Below are 16,260 nucleotides of genomic sequence, written 5' to 3'. Positions count from 1 at the left end.
TCACAGGAGAAACTTCCATCAAGACCAAGATCAAGACAGTGGTTTGGGTCAGGATGTTGTTCTCTTGCTCCTGCCGCTCCATTCTTTCTCCTAGATCTTCCAGACGCTTACTTATCTCCTTTGCCAGATACAACAGGTCAGGAGTCATAGCTTATAGGCAAAACACCTTTTCTTTTGTCCACTCACGGGTGATGGAACGCAGGTTGCTGCAAAAGCAGTAATCAGCTGATTTTGTCATTGCTTGTGTTAAATCTTGAGTACACATTTAAAGCTTACTTTGTGCGGGTTTTTTTCACTGGTTTTAGTTATGGCATATACATTAATGTTGCAGTAAATGTGATAAAGTGTGACAAAGTTGCAGACATACATAAATTAACTGAAGAGATGTTGAATTATGAAGTAAAGTAGTAGAATGAACGATCATGAAAGCAAGAACAAAATAAAGGGGGAAAGTTATTGGGTAAATTTATAGTTTAAGCCAATGTCCCCAATCTCTACCCACGGCCCCCCCAATCCCTCAAGCAAGCTTGGGGGCCTGTGGGGAACCTAACCTAACCTGCCCGCGCAGCTTATGGGTACTTAGACTTCCTATTGGTGCAACTCGTGGTGTTAAGTGGTGGTAGCACGTGATTGGCCCGAGGAATTATAGACACAGTGATCCTATCCAGCAGCTACCCACAATTCATAGCATTAAACAACTGAAGTTCAGGCAACAATACACCATTTATGTTTACCTGTGGACTTAGAAAAAGTTGAGAGCGCTGTGCATTCCCAGGCCTATTGTGGCGTTATTATTAATTTCCGACAAGTAGTGTAATCATTAGAAATGATGTGAATAGTGAGAACAACAAAATGAGGTAGGTTATTACCACGTAGTGTGTAATGGCTTAAACTATAATAAAACCAGTTATTGTACCATTATATAAAGATAAGGGTTGCCAGACAGTGTATTAGTTATAAGGAGATAAGTTTGCTTTAGTGTGTCGGATTTTTTTTTTTCTTTTTTTTACCTAAGAGGCTGGTGGAAGTGACTGAGATGAAAGTCAGTGAAGAACAGAAATGCTTTACAAAAGGAAAAGGTCGGATGGATCAGATTTTTGTAGTTAAAATGATGATAGAGGATTATTGAGGAAAGGATGAAAAATTGTATGCAACATTCATGGACCTAGGGAAAGCATATAATCTTGTAATTAAGGAGGCTGGTAAATCTGACCAACATCCACACCTCTCCAGGACAAGTAGTCTTGGGGACCTTGGTGGGAAACTGGGATTTTAGGGTGGGGGAGGGCAAAATAGATCAAATTTAGGAAAACTCAAAAGTCTTAGGAGAAAACCACTGTTTGGGAAAACTACTGAAAAATAAATTACAGACAGGATATCTGGCCTCCCATACCTGCTGCTACGCTATCCTAACCATTTGTTTGAAAGATTCAAAGATTTCAAAGATTTAATGATATGACATCTCTAGACTTCCTATTGAGGATGAGAGATAAATTTAATGTCTATAGCATACAACTATGGCACTAAAATTACGATTTATGGAGTAAGCAAGTTACACATATGCTATTACAAGAAATAATACTCTATTTTTAGTAAATCTTGAATAAATCTAGATAAAATACTCTTGTGTCTGGAGACTATTCTACAGTGACATGATATTGGTTCAGACTAGTGCACTACATAACTGTATCACATGGACTTGTTATAGAAAAATACATTGAATTTCACATTATCACCTTATCTAAGGTGTTCCATTTTACTGTTTTATTACATTTATAGTGAAGCATGTGTAATGTAAATAGAAGAAAAAGCTTTACATACAATGAAGACTTAAGTTTGCATTACAGTAAGTACTGACCAGTTTATAACTATAAGAATACAATGGCACGATATAATTACTAATTGATATGCTTATCTGATACATTTATAAAAAAAAAAAAAAAAATCAGATATAAGAAATGAGGAAACAGTTACAAATAATTGTATACAACATGTATGAGATTTCTACATATATTGCTCATACTGGAAGATGCATTTATTACTGTAATATATAGTTGTGCTTGACTGTTATTGCTGCAATATTATAATGATAATTGTATGATAATTTGTCATGAATGGTTCAGGTACAGTAAACAAAACTATTCTTGTTATGCAAGTCTGTTTGGTCTCATTACTCTTCTACGAGCCCTTAAAGTACCTGTAGGTCCTAATACTGGTAACATTACATCATAGTCATCTTGAACTCTTCCTGTTGGTTCAAATTTATTCATTATAACTCTCATGAATCTTGCCACATTTCTCAGCTTAGTTACATTGTTTGAGTGCAAGATCTCAGTAAAGATGCTTGGGTTACTGTGTGACTGTACTCATAGATATTTCTTCCTATCTTCCTTAAAGTTTGGACATATCAAAAGATAATGAAATTCATCCCCACTGTCACCAGTATTACATAGTTCTCAAGTGGTGTTACTGTTTTCATCATTTGGACTCCACATTACAGGCAGGTGATGGTTTCTATATTTAAATTTTGACATCATCAGTGTGACCTTATACTTTGATATTTTTAAATATTTTGCAAATATTAAGTCCTGCTTGAACACAGCATATACAGTACATTGAGAATTTTGTTCCATACTAGAATGCCAATTTTGTTGGTAAACATCATTTAATATGAGCTTGGCTGCATTATTTACATAGTTTGTTGGATAACCATCCCCTTCATTTAGCCACAGATGCCCTAAGCCATTACTAGTAAGTGTTCCCCCAACACATTCAATCCATGGTGATCTAAAATCATCATTTGGCTCATAATGCTTTGGTCTTAATATTTGATATAATCTTTACGACAGTTTATTTTAGTTACCTGACAATTTTACACCAGTAAGCAATAATTTTTTTTGTCTAAGTATTATCCTAAGTTCTCTGATTCATATTTCACCATACACTATACAATTTGGGAGTACCACTTTTCACATGCAGTATATTTTTTGTAAACTTCCTGTAGAATATTTCTACCATTTTGAGATCCCCACATCCCAACACTTCACACCCATAAATCAAGATTGATAATACTAGCTTTTGGAACAAGTGTAATTGGGTGTCTATAAAGACACTTAGCCTTTGATTAACATGTTATAGAGTAGCTTTTAATTAACATGCTATAGAGTGCCTTCCTAGCTTGATTCACCAGCTTATAAATACCTTTTAAAAGCTTCCATTGTAGTTAAATTCAACACCTAAGTACACATATGAGTCAACTATTTCAATATTATCATTACTAAATATATAAGTCTATTGTCACCTATGCCTGCCCTTGGAAAATATTACTGTCTTAGTTTTATCAGTATGAACATTTAACTTCCACTCTTTACAGTATTCATATACAACATTTAAAGCATTCTGCATTTCAGTTGGTGATTCTGCCATCACAATAGTATCATCTGCATATAACAATGCATATATTTTTCAACATTATTTCAATATCATCATCACTAAGATTGTGTGTTATCTCTGAAGCAAGATAATCTATATATTATAAGTTAAGTTATCCATATAAATAAGTCCATATTATATAAGTCCATATATTTCCTACTAATACAATATTCAAAGTCATTTGAATAGATGGCAAACAGCAATGGAGATAGATTCTTTCCTAGTCTGACTCCAACATTACATGAAAAATATTTTGAAACTGAGTTATTAAGTGTTATACTTATTTTTAGCTTTTTCACAAAAGTTTTACAAGACTAATTGTTTTACCATTTATATTGTACATGATGAGCTTCTTCCAAAGTGATACTCTATCAACTAAGTCAAAGGCTTTCCTGTAATCAATAAATGCACAATAATTTCATCTTTCTACTTAGATACATATTAATAATAGAATGTAATACAAAAACATGGTCTGTAGTAGAGTAACCTTCTCTGAAATCTGCTTGTTCATCACCAATTGTACCAGTGGCAGTTAGATACATAGAAAGTCTGGTATTTATTGTAGCAGTAAATAGCTTGACAAGGCAACTGAGAAGAGACAGCCTCTATGGTTGTTTGTCAGTAGCACTACCTTTGTTCTTATAAATAGGGACTATTAGGCTGACACACCATACACACATGCATGTATACCAGTACATTCCAATGCTTCAGGATCAACTTCTACATAATCAATGAGATTCTCAGTTCTTGCATTAAGGTCACCAATAAGACCAATATATTTGTAATCTTTATTCCTAAGCAACACCACATCTTTACTCCTAAGCAACACCACATCCTCACCTATAGTGTTAAATGCATTTTCATCAAAGTAAGGTGAATTTTCCCCAGGAATATATACTGCCCCAATCACACAAGTATATCCTAGTAGTCTGTCAGATATTTTGATCCATAGTACATGATTTGAGTTCATTGTGGGTAACACACATGATATGCTAAGGTGTTTTCACTAAAACACAAATCTGGAGTGGCAGTTTTTGTTTTTGTTAAACATCTAATGTTAGTGCCCTTTAGGTAGTAGTCTTGGTAACCTGGTTCAAGCTTTGATTGTAAACCACACACATTTAAATATATGATACTTACATTACCCTTATTACACACTGCACCATTGGCAGGAATGAAAGCACCAAGTATGGGATGATACACCATTAGATTGTGACAGGGGATCTGACTCCCTCTGTTGTGTGAGGTCTAGTGTCAGCCCAGTATATATTATATTAGCTTCACTCCACCGGAGCTTCTTGTGTAGGTCATTGGGGGAGTTAGTCACTACTTTTCTCTCATCACTGGAGTTTTCTGCTACCATGAAGATCTTCCCATCAATGATCCACACACTACATCCCTCTTCCTTCTTCAGCGCCTTCACTATCTTGTTCTTGAGTGGGGTGAAGTCATCCATGAGGAACATTTGTTTGAACTGATCCACAGTCTTCAGCTTCTTTTTGTTCTTCATAGTTGTTGTCTTATCTGATTGTTGCAGCATTCTCACCAAGACTGGGCTGTTCTGGAGTGTCTCTGTGCATAGCTAATGATCCTCTCTTCAAAGGGTAGCCTCATAGATCTGAATATCTGTACCACTACACCAGTGGCATCTTCATGTTCCTCTTGATTCATTCCAGTTATCCTGATATTTTCCCTTCTGTCCTCTTGATCTAGTTTATCGTAATTTTGGCTATGCACGATGGTCATAATTTTTGATGTGTAAGCCTCAAGCTTCCTCACGCTCTTGGTCATAGAATCAAATTTTTCTGCTATTAAATTCATGTCATCACACAACTTCCTTGTCTCCTCTTTGGCCTCATCTACCATTTCATGTTGTTTTGTGATTGCTACATCTCCTTCAGGGTGTTCCTATTGGCATCTAGTCTAGCAACAATTGCCTCCATTTCACTCTCCTCATTTCCACCACCAGTCACTATCCTCACCTTTGTTGTGTCCTTATTGTTTGTGTTGCTTCTGCAGTTCATTTTGGCTCTACTAGATCTTGAAAGTGTTAGCTTGCTCAGTCTAGATCTGGTAATCACCAGATTTGCCTAAGTGGCTTGTATGTGGCAATTAAACACACACAGACACTCAGCTCGCCTGTTGTTGTTATCACAAGGAGAAAGTCACTGACATTGCTAATTGAGGGGCTGTGTCCCCCCACACACCCTCTGCTTTGCTTGGGGACTCATACCCCACGCTACGCCTTCCTAAAGTTGCAGTTGAACATAGTACATCCTATCTTCCATTTCTCCTTTTTCTATTCCCAACAAGCTTGGGAGCTGGAGGAAAAGCAGGGTTTTAGAGGGAGGTAAGCCAAATTGTGCCAAATTTGAACATTCATGTAAAGTTTAAGGATTTGATGCCATATTTTGAGAACTAGGGAAATTTCTAGATTTACATAATTTTACCTAACCTAAGCAGGAAGCTTTGTCCTTCCTGGATCCCTCCCTCGTTAAGGCCACTAACCTAACCTAACATTATCAAACCTTACCTAACCTAACTAGGGGAGGCAAACCCCTCCCCAAAGACACCCTCTTAATGACACTAACCTTACCTAATCAATGGAGAGCGTCACCCCTCTTTGACACCCACTTAAGGACACTAACCTAACCTAATACATATTACCTAACTTATGTAACCTAACTGGGAGGGCTCCAGCCCCCCTAACCTAACCAGACCTAAATGTACAGTGGTACCTCCGTACATGTCTGCTTTGGGATAAGTCCAACTTGGTATACATCCTGTTTGGACGCGAAAAAATTTTGCTTGGTATATGACTTTTGTTTGGAATACATGTGTGCTAGAACTTGTATGGGTCAAAATGAGTCACGACATTGTGCACTACCCTTGTTTATATCCCTGAGTGTCTTTTATGCTATTAAATGCGATATGTATTTTAGTACCAAGCAGTGTTTAAATGATTTTATACAATCCCATCAATGTACTGTACAATATGCCAATAACAATAAGATTTTTTTTCTTGGGAATGATTAATAATTTTCCTTTTATTTCTTATGGGAAAAATTTGTTTGGTATACGTCCTGTTTGGTGTTAGTCCAAGGATCTGGAACAGATTAAGGACATATACTGAGGTACCACTGTATGCCTTAATAGGAAGTGGAAGTTCCAGGGTATAGTTGCTTGATCTCCTCTTCCTCATCCTCAAAGGGTACTGGTGCTACTGATTGTTCAGCATTCCAATGATTTCAGCAAAACACAGTGCGATCTTAAGAAATGTATGCCTAAGCTGTCTTGCTTATTGTGACATACCCTTGTGGGTAGCTGGCTGACTGATGCAGCTGCCACATATGCACCTGATGATTGGCTGAAAATAATTGACATATTGGCTGGAAGTAAATGACATTCAATAATGTTCAAATATGTCATTAATAGGACAGCTCTCATTGGCTGAATGAAAGAGATAAAAGAGAGCATGTGCCATTCCTGTAATCCAGCATACTAACACATGCATTACAGTGTATCCCTCCAAGCCTCACTGGCATGGACTTATAATTTGTGGTTCAGTGCAAGACAGATCATGTCACTGTAATGTAATCATGCATGACTCCAGAACAAAACCCCCCACACGTGCGTAGTTAATGTTCATCACCTTATGTGCATGATTTAGCTGCTCCATGAGGATCCACTATTAATAAGGTTATCCAGGAGAACCTTTGGGATGTTGTTACTTTATGAGGGGAGATGAAAACAAAAATAGAAAATGTTGATGCAAGGTTGAAATAGTTTTTGTGCAAACTTCTCATTTCAAAGTTATGGATTTTTAAAGAATGTAAAGAATGTAAAAAGAATGATTTCAAAGAATGTTGACATGTAACTGTAATGGTAACTGTTTAGAGCAGCTGTGTGAGTTGTCACCAGAAGGTACTGTGGTGTAATGGATGTGAAAGCTGCCTGGCAAGTGGAGTGTCCCTGGTTAGATGCCCGGCACATTGAGTAGGGTCTGCAGGATTCTCAATCCCCTGGTCAAGTGTGCAAGAGGCGGTCTTGGAGGGTGGGGGGGGGGAGATGTGTGAGTTGTCTCTACTGCTTACTGGGTGGCTGTGCTACCTGCTACCAGAGTGTAGCAGTTAGCACAGTCACCCAGCAAGCAGTAGGTCTTGGGTTCAGACTCCAGGTAGTGTATGCTTTTCTGATAAGACTCTTCCTAGCTCCAGCAGTGGTCCTAATTGTACACCATTTGATGAGACAATGTGATTGTGATAAATCAAAGGTGCATATGATTATACGTACATAACATGCTCCACTGCTTATATCTGATTCCCCCTATCCCATCTTCTTAATCCTATAAACAATTATATAGCCACATACCCAGCTAATTCATACCTGTTTTTTGTTCTTGCTATTAACCTCAATTTTGATAACTGAAACTTCCAACATTCATTTGATTTGAGAAGGAATTGTAGAATTATACTTTTGGCAAGTTTTAGTACACTTTTGTGGAACATTGGATTTGTCATTATAATTTAATATTACCAAGGTCTGTGAATTATTTGAAATTATAATTTAAAACTTTGGATATTAATCCTGACTGGTCCTTTGATCTTTGCAGCAACTACAGGCTAGCAGAGGTTGGTCGCTTTGAATCCCCGAAGCTGACAGGGAAATATGAGACAGGGCAGCTGTTTCTGCACCGAGTGTTTGGGTACCGAGGGGTGGTGCTCTTCCCATGGCTGGCTCGGGTCTACGACAGAGATGTGCCCAATAAGAAGGAGTCTAAGTATGTTTCTCTAGTGGAAACAAATTTTTGTACTAGCATCATATTGTAAGGAATTGTAGTTCTCTTTTATACACTTCATTGCTTCATTTTTGTTATCAGTGTTTTGAAATACACTTCCATGTTTGTATCAGACATAGCTGATGTTGATTATTATTATTCTTACAGTATCATAAGGATTCCATGATTTATATTGGAAAAATCAGGTTATTATCTGATTTATATCATATCAGTATCACAATTGTAAGATCACAACTGTAAGAAGCTTGAATCCCCAGCTAAGAGATGATATGGACTTGTTTCCTTTCACACTGTAATCTTGTTCACTTAAAAGAAGATAGGCATGAGATGATGGCCTAAGCCAGCTTGGCCTCAGGGAGGCCTTTATTCCCCAGTGTAATCATATACTCGTATGCTGATGATGATATTTTTTAAATGTATTAATTGAGATTCTGTAGTATGCACACATGAATACATGAATCTATATTTCCAGGCCACTAGATGAGAGCTTGAACTATAATCAAGTAGGAAAGGAGGTGAAGGGACGAGCACACACTTATTATCAAGTCTTGATTGACTCCCGAGATTGTCCTTACATTGTGAGTTTCTTATTACTAAGTTTCAAAAGATATATCACATGCATTATGAGTTGAATATATTCTGTTCATCAAAAGCTGAACCAAGCAATCTGCATGAGCTTGTGCAGGTGAGGGAAGAGAGTGCTGGTGGCCTGCTGCTCCATGTTAACAACTCTGTGGTCCCCTGTTCTTATGACTGTTTTACATCACTTTCAGAGTTACAGCATTTTTCCACATTTCAAAATATATTTAAAGAAAATTATGAAAATTGAAGCTGTTATAAAAAGAAGAGATTCTAATGAATGAATGGACATTGAATGAGAGTAAATTATGTTTTCACATATTTGACATCAGTGGTGCATTTATTGGGCCTATTTATTATTTTTGTAATACAATAAAAATTTCCAATCTGAATTTTTAAAAGTGCTTGGCAATTTTTTTTAAATACAGACTTCTATTTCCTCCTTCCCACATGTATTTGTAATCATTATCTAAAGAAACAATGCATGTCAGTAGTGCTTATTTTTTAGTGTGATTATTATTGCATCATATAGACTAAAACATATCAGGAGTAAGCACAGAGCATGACTATGTAAACATGAAAAATTGTAAACAGGCCAGTGATCAGTTGCACAATTAATGTTAGTTTCTGCTTTCTGCTCACTGTGTGTTAAATTTCACCCAGCAATCATCTAGATGGGACACTTTCTTCATAAAACATTACCTTACAGTGCAGTATTTATTCAAGAGGAACAGTGTATTGATTACAGTGACCAGGAAGATAATGTTCATTATGATTTCATTGGCTATGATTTCACACTTGTCATGTTTTGAAGCTAATTTTTGTTGTTTAAAATAATAATAATTATTATTATTATTATTATTATTGTTATTATTATTATTATTATTATTATTATTATTATTATTATTATTATTATTATTATTATTATTATTATTTACCCTTTATGTTAAAACATTTACTTATTGATTTATCCATCACTATTATCCCTGTGACTGACTCAGACATTCTTGTTTGCCCAAAGTCTCTCAAAGCAGATGCAGTGTAGAGATCTTTTGCCATACATGCAATAAACATATCTGTGTAGAGTTTTGAGAATTCTTAATGAGACAATAAAATAAAATTTCATAAGGTTTAATGCATATGAAATTTCAAAACTTAGTATGTATGTAATGTGTATGTACTGTTTATAAGTTATGTTTGCCACCCTATATCACAGGTTTTTTGAATGACACTCATGGCCCCACCATTTGGATTAAGCAACTTTTAATGTAATTATTGTTTTGAGATATTTTGAAATATGGCAGAATGCTGTAATAATGGAAGCAAGTTAAGGCAAAAATAATGACATAAAATCACAGGCAAATGGTGGAAAACTATCAGCATTTGGCTTCCTAACTTATTTAGATTCATTCAGTTTGCTCAGTTTCAGTCCAGATAAATACTTAGTTATTTACATGGAGTTGAAAACCTGTATTTCTGTTCTAAAGTGACATTGAAATGAGTGCATTATTATTATTATTATTTTTATTATTATTATTATTATTATTATTGTTATTATTATTATTATTATTATTGTTATTATTATTGTTATTATTATTATTATTATTATTATTATTATTATTATTATTATTATTATTATTTGTTTATTTGTTTATTTGTTTATTTTTTTGTAAAGATTTTTACTTGAACTGTTAAGTTAAGATTTGCATTTATTTTATTTACTTTTCCTTTATTGATTTATGATCAGACAGTGCAGTTTCATTATTCATCAGCTTGGTAGAAGCATTACAGGTTCTTAGACACAGGAACAAAAGCCATCAAATTACCATCTGGTCTTATTTTTCTTTCTCCCATCAGAGAGCACAGACAGAAGCTGTAACATTCCTGGGCAACCAAGACAATGGGAGGACACTGTATGCTGTACCTGGACTGGACTACATTGGACATGAGGACGTAATGCCATATACAGCTGTCAGCAAGAAGCCCATCAGGCATGATTTGTTTGACAAATTTCTCTCATATTCATCTGACAAAGGTATCTGCACTTCTCTCAAGATTTTCTGCTCTTGTCTCATTTAATATTATTACAAATATTAAGAAATTAATTAGCTCCTTATTTGAAGACACAGTAATCTGTATTTCTCTCTCTCTCTCTCTCTCTCTCTCTCTCTCTCTCTCTCTCTCTCTCTCTCTCTCTCTCTCTCTCTCTCTCTCTCTCTCTCTCTCTCTCTCTCTCTCTCTCTCTCTCTCTCTCTCTCTCTCTCTCTCTCATTGAAAAGAAAGAATAGATAAATTTTTTTACTTTCTTTCACATCTCAAGCTGTGATGGCTGCCATGTTCTTGCTCTTGCTGCTAGTATCTTAACCTAACTAAACCTAGCCTGAACCTAAACTAAACCAGTAAGTATAAAATAGAGCCACAGCAGCAGTGCAGCTTCCTATTTATTTTTGGTGGCTAGCAGCATTGTAATAAATTTCTGAGGCATATATGTGGGGTTGAAAAATACTCAGAATAATAGGCTCTATCTGATGAGAGAGATGAGAATTGCCAGTGTTCCATGGGTAAGAAAGTAAAATAATACCAGAATTTATTTTTTTTTTCTTTTTTCATCCACAAAGGACTATTATTTAAATGTTTGTTGTATTCTTCAGATCCTCCATTCTGTGCCCGGGACACACTGATGGCCTGGCAGGAGCGTAACCACCCATGGCTGGAACTGTCTGATGTACACAAGGAAACCACTGAAAACATCAGAGTCACTGTCATACCTTTCTATATGGGCTGCAGAGAGTCTCAGAATGCTAATGTTTATTGGGTATGCTTTGTAGGTCTTTATTATCAAGCAAGTCTTTTCTTTACAGATGTTGCTTGGCTTCAATTGTCTGCCATATATATATATATATATATAATTAAGTTTTCATTTACAAATTTTGGATTAAATTTAGAAGTGATAATTTTGGTTTACTAAAATCAGTGTCCATTCTGTCATTGTTCATCATAAAATAGGGGTTACTATCATAGTAATTAAAGGAAGCTAGTGTTGATGCTGATGCACCCTTTTATTTACTTATTTATTTGTTTATTGTTACTAGTAATGTTATTGTTACTATTGTTATTATTATTTATTTATTTATTATTTATTTATTTATTTATTTATTTATTTATTTATTTTATTTTATTTTTTGCAGTGGAGGTATTGTATTCGTTTAGAAAACCTTGGTGAACTGACAGTACAGCTCAGAGAAAGACACTGGCGCATATTCAGCTTATCAGGGACCTTGGAGACAGTGCGTGGTAGAGGTGTTGTTGGGCAAGAACCTGTCCTCTCTAGCCAGCAGCCTGCCTTTCAGTATTCTTCACATGTTTCCCTCCAGGCTCCATCAGGACACATGTGGTACGTTATATAATTTATCTGGTGTCAGTCATTGCTTAATGCTCATTATAGTAAAGACTAATCCTCCATATTGTTATAAGTGTATGGAACTGAATGAAATATTATATACAATGAATTTACAGCAAATTGTATAGCAAATGTAATTTATAGGAGGAACTCACATGACATTTAGTGCTGTGTATGGGGTTGGTACAGTGCAAACTAAATGTAATCTGTGTGTGTGTGTGTGTGTGTGTGTGTGTGTGTGTGTGTGTGTGTGTGTGTGTGTGTGTGCACGAGCACATGCATGCACATAGGCAACTTGTCTTGACTACTGCTTTCACATGAAAATGTTCACTTATGCCCTGCTCTTATGGTGTGCTTTTTTTGTGGCAAGGTCACAACTCTTCAACTTATATCCCATACTTATTCTTTGCTAAGTGAACATGGATCAGGAGTATGAAAGGAGACAACCTAAATTGTTTCCATTCAGCCTGATCTGTTGGGTGTTGAGACAAGCATGTATCTACACTTCCAGACTCCAAAATTTTGACATTTTAAGTTAACATGATGCATACACCATTTGAAATAATTGTGTGTTAACATGATACATGCACCTTTTAAAATAATTGTGTGCATAGCTACACTTAAAGGTGTGTTATTGTATTATGCATATTGTGGTATTTATGAGTCTATATTTACTTTTTAGGGGCACCTTTAGAATGGAAAGAGAAGATGGATTTACCTTTGATTGCCGCATCCCTCCATTTTCATTGGAAAGTAAACAGGATGACAGTTCGCAACCTAGTGGTATAATATAGTGTAAAAATTATTTTTTAACCCTTAAGCAACTATTTTGATTATATCAGGTCTGTATAAACTTTAAAGGCTAGGTCATTTATTTATGAGTCAGGTATGTGATGTATCAAATTAAATTATGCAGCTGGCAGTATTGACTCATAGATATTAGTTATAAAAAAAAAAAAAAGAAAACTTGCCTTGCTACTTGCCATGTTACCAACACTGTTATTGAGAGGAGTAAAATCAGATATTGTAATTTTATGTTGATTGAGGATTAACATGTATGATCATGTTTCATTATTATTCAGAACAGCTTTTTGGTATATCTGACTCTGCATGAGATGCACTGAGGCTGCCTGGTGCTTTTCTGATGCCAGATAGCCTCAAGTACAGTACAAAAATTTTGGGATGAAATAGGGGTTTAATACTTAAATCATATTGCTGTATAAGGCTTTGGCAAAGTTTTTTTTTTTTTTTTTTTTTTTTTTTTTTTAAGATCCTGTACACACACACACACACACACACACACACACTGTATAAAGAAAGTACTTTATTTAAATCTCTCCTTAATGCGAGCAGTGGATGATAGGACTTGGTGTGACTTAATTCTGTCACACAATTTTTGTAATGCTACTTTAAGCCAGTGAGCTACATATAGGCAATGTTTCCCTCTCTTAAGAATAAATGTTTTTAGCATACCTTGGTTGCAAACTGGACTTTACATTTTCTGCTCCTTACCCTTCTTAGCTGAAATACAGTGTAAAACTGTAGGCCAAAACAAGCAAGCAGCATGCTTGGTAAAGTGGCTTTGAATATTTAAAATGCTGAAGGAAACTTAATAACCAACTAAAGCATTCATTTTAAAAATATTTTTTCAGAATCATTCAATTATTTTAACAAGTTGAATGGCTAATTCACTTCCAATTCTAATTTTTCATTTGAAATTCATTAAAAAGGTGCTGCATATGACAAAATAACATGCTTGTTAAAACTGGTATGAATGAAACCTGACATATGCAATGGTTAACTCATTATTCATCATGGAACTCAAAGATCTTTGTTTGTTAGAAGCATACCAGTGTCATAGGTTTTACACCACATGGTAGTACTTTCACCTACCTAATTTTTACCATGGCAATATTATATTTGAGAGATATTGTCAATTATTGTCATCTTTACTTTCATTACATTGTATATGTATTAATTATTTCATGTATTCATATCTACCATTTCCTTGACTTGAAAATTGCATTCTTCCATTTTTGGCAATGAATTTGACTAATACAGCATACAGCAATATCTATTATCATGTGTTGGCTTTCTTCCAATCAGCTTATATATATATATATATATATATATATATATATATATATATATATATATATATATATATATATATATATATATATATATATATATAAAACTAAAAAGAGCTAAGATATAAATACTACTGTAATTCATTTTGAACTTTTTTGCATCAAAATTTAATCTTCATGAGTATGAGCATGCACTACCAGATGCCTCATGATTACCTGTCATTATCTCTGCAACTTTTCCTAACAGGTAAAAGACATTCCATTCTTGATCTACTTGGTTAGAATCAGACTTTTGATTCCACTTTGTCAAGCACCATCCTGCAAACAAGGGAACCATCCATAGGTCTGTCCAGACAGTTTTACCAACTGTTCCAATAAAATGTAAGTAAAGCTGACTAGGTTTCTGCAATCTTACAAGAAATTCTTGTACTGTAGACAGCTGGAATGGTGCACAGCTTGTGCAACTCTTTTGTGTACCTAAGATGGGATCGACTTGCAGCAGGCACATCACGGGATAACTTAAAATATGTGCACTGAGTCCAAGAGGATTTATAACTGTACTATTTATCTAAGCAGACAATATTTATGACTGAGATAATGGCACTAAGGGATGAAAATGCAATGATGAAACTGCCATACACAAATGTTAACTGATCATGTCAGACCAACAACCTATTAACAATCTATTAACAGTGGTGTTCCTCAGGGTTCTGTCCTGTCACGTACTCTTTTTCTTATTATTCATTAATGATCTTCTAAACCAAACTTCTTGTTCTATCCACTCCTACGCTGATGATACCACCCTGCACTTTTCCACGTCTTTTCATAGACGTCCAACCCTTCAGGAGTTAAACATTTTACGCAGGGAAGCCACAGAACGCTTGACTTCTGATCTTTCTAAAATTTGTGATTGGGGCAGAGCAAACTTGGTATTGTTCAATGCCTCAACAACTCAATTCCTCTATCTATCAACTCAACACAACCTTCCAGACAACTATCCCCTCTTCTTCAATGACACTCAACTGTCCCCCTCTTCTTCACTGAACATCCTTGGTCTGTCCTTTACTTATAATCTGAACTGGAAACTTCACGTTTCATCTCTAGCTAAAACAGCTTCTATGAAGTTAGGCGTTCTGAGACACCTCCACCAGTTTTTCTCCCCCCCCCCCACTGCTAACTCTGTACAAGGGCCTTATCCATCCATGTATGGAATATGCTTCACATGTTTGGGTGGGTTCCACTCATACTGCTCTTCTAGACAGGGTGGAATCAAAAGCCTTTCATCTCATCAACTCCTCTCCTCTAACTGACTGTCTTCAGCCTCTCGTTCACCGCCACAATGTTGCATATCTAGCTGTCTTCTACCGCTATTTTCATGCTAACTGCTCTTCTGATCTTACTAACTGCATGCCTCCCCTCCTCCCACGGCCTCGCTGCACAAGACTTTCTTCTTTCTCTCACCCCTATTCTGTCCACCTCTCTAATGCAAGAGTTAACCAGTATTCTCAATCATTCATCCCTTTCTCTGGTAAACTCTGGAACTCCCTGCCTGCTTCTTTATTTCCACCTTCCTATGACTTGAACTCCTTCAAGAGGGAAGTTTCAAGACACTTATTCATCAATTTTTGATTACTGCTTTGACCCTTTTATGGGACTGGCATTTCAGTGGGCATTTTTTTTTATTGGATTTTTGTTGCCCTTGGCCAGTGTCCTTCCCACATAAAAAAAAAAAAAATATTACTGTCGCAACTGCTGTGGTCTCTGAATGACACAGTCATTAGGGTTTTATATTACCAACAAAAAATCAATGGGTCTCAATTTTGCCATGGTAAGTTGTGGTTCAATTGTAAAACACAATTTGGAGAAAAAAAAAAATTATGGTCAGATTTGGCCCTTAAAAGTACTGTGCATGGACATTCTTATTAACTCCAATACAGGTAAGTACTGATTATATGAGAGCT

General features: G+C 35.7%; 1 protein-coding gene across 1 annotated transcript; it reads left to right on the top strand.

Moving 5' to 3' along the window:
* Window positions 1-6: 6 nt before the first annotated feature.
* On the top strand, window positions 7-13,694 carry LOC135105626 (polymerase delta-interacting protein 2-like). The gene is made up of 7 exons (XM_064013967.1): window positions 7-136; window positions 8,045-8,212; window positions 8,703-8,808; window positions 10,667-10,844; window positions 11,461-11,624; window positions 11,998-12,203; window positions 12,892-13,694. Exons 1-7 carry the CDS (start codon window positions 54-56, stop codon window positions 13,001-13,003), a joined length of 1,017 nt encoding a protein of 338 aa, XP_063870037.1. The 5' UTR covers window positions 7-53; the 3' UTR covers window positions 13,004-13,694.
* The last annotated feature ends 2,566 nt before the right edge of the window (window positions 13,695-16,260 follow it).

Source organism: Scylla paramamosain, chromosome 12 (assembly GCF_035594125.1).
Source record: "Scylla paramamosain isolate STU-SP2022 chromosome 12, ASM3559412v1, whole genome shotgun sequence".
In the NCBI taxonomy this organism is placed as follows: Eukaryota; Metazoa; Arthropoda; class Malacostraca; order Decapoda; family Portunidae; genus Scylla; species Scylla paramamosain.
Note: the sequence above shows the minus strand (reverse complement) of the source record. Positions and strands in the feature narration are given on the sequence as shown.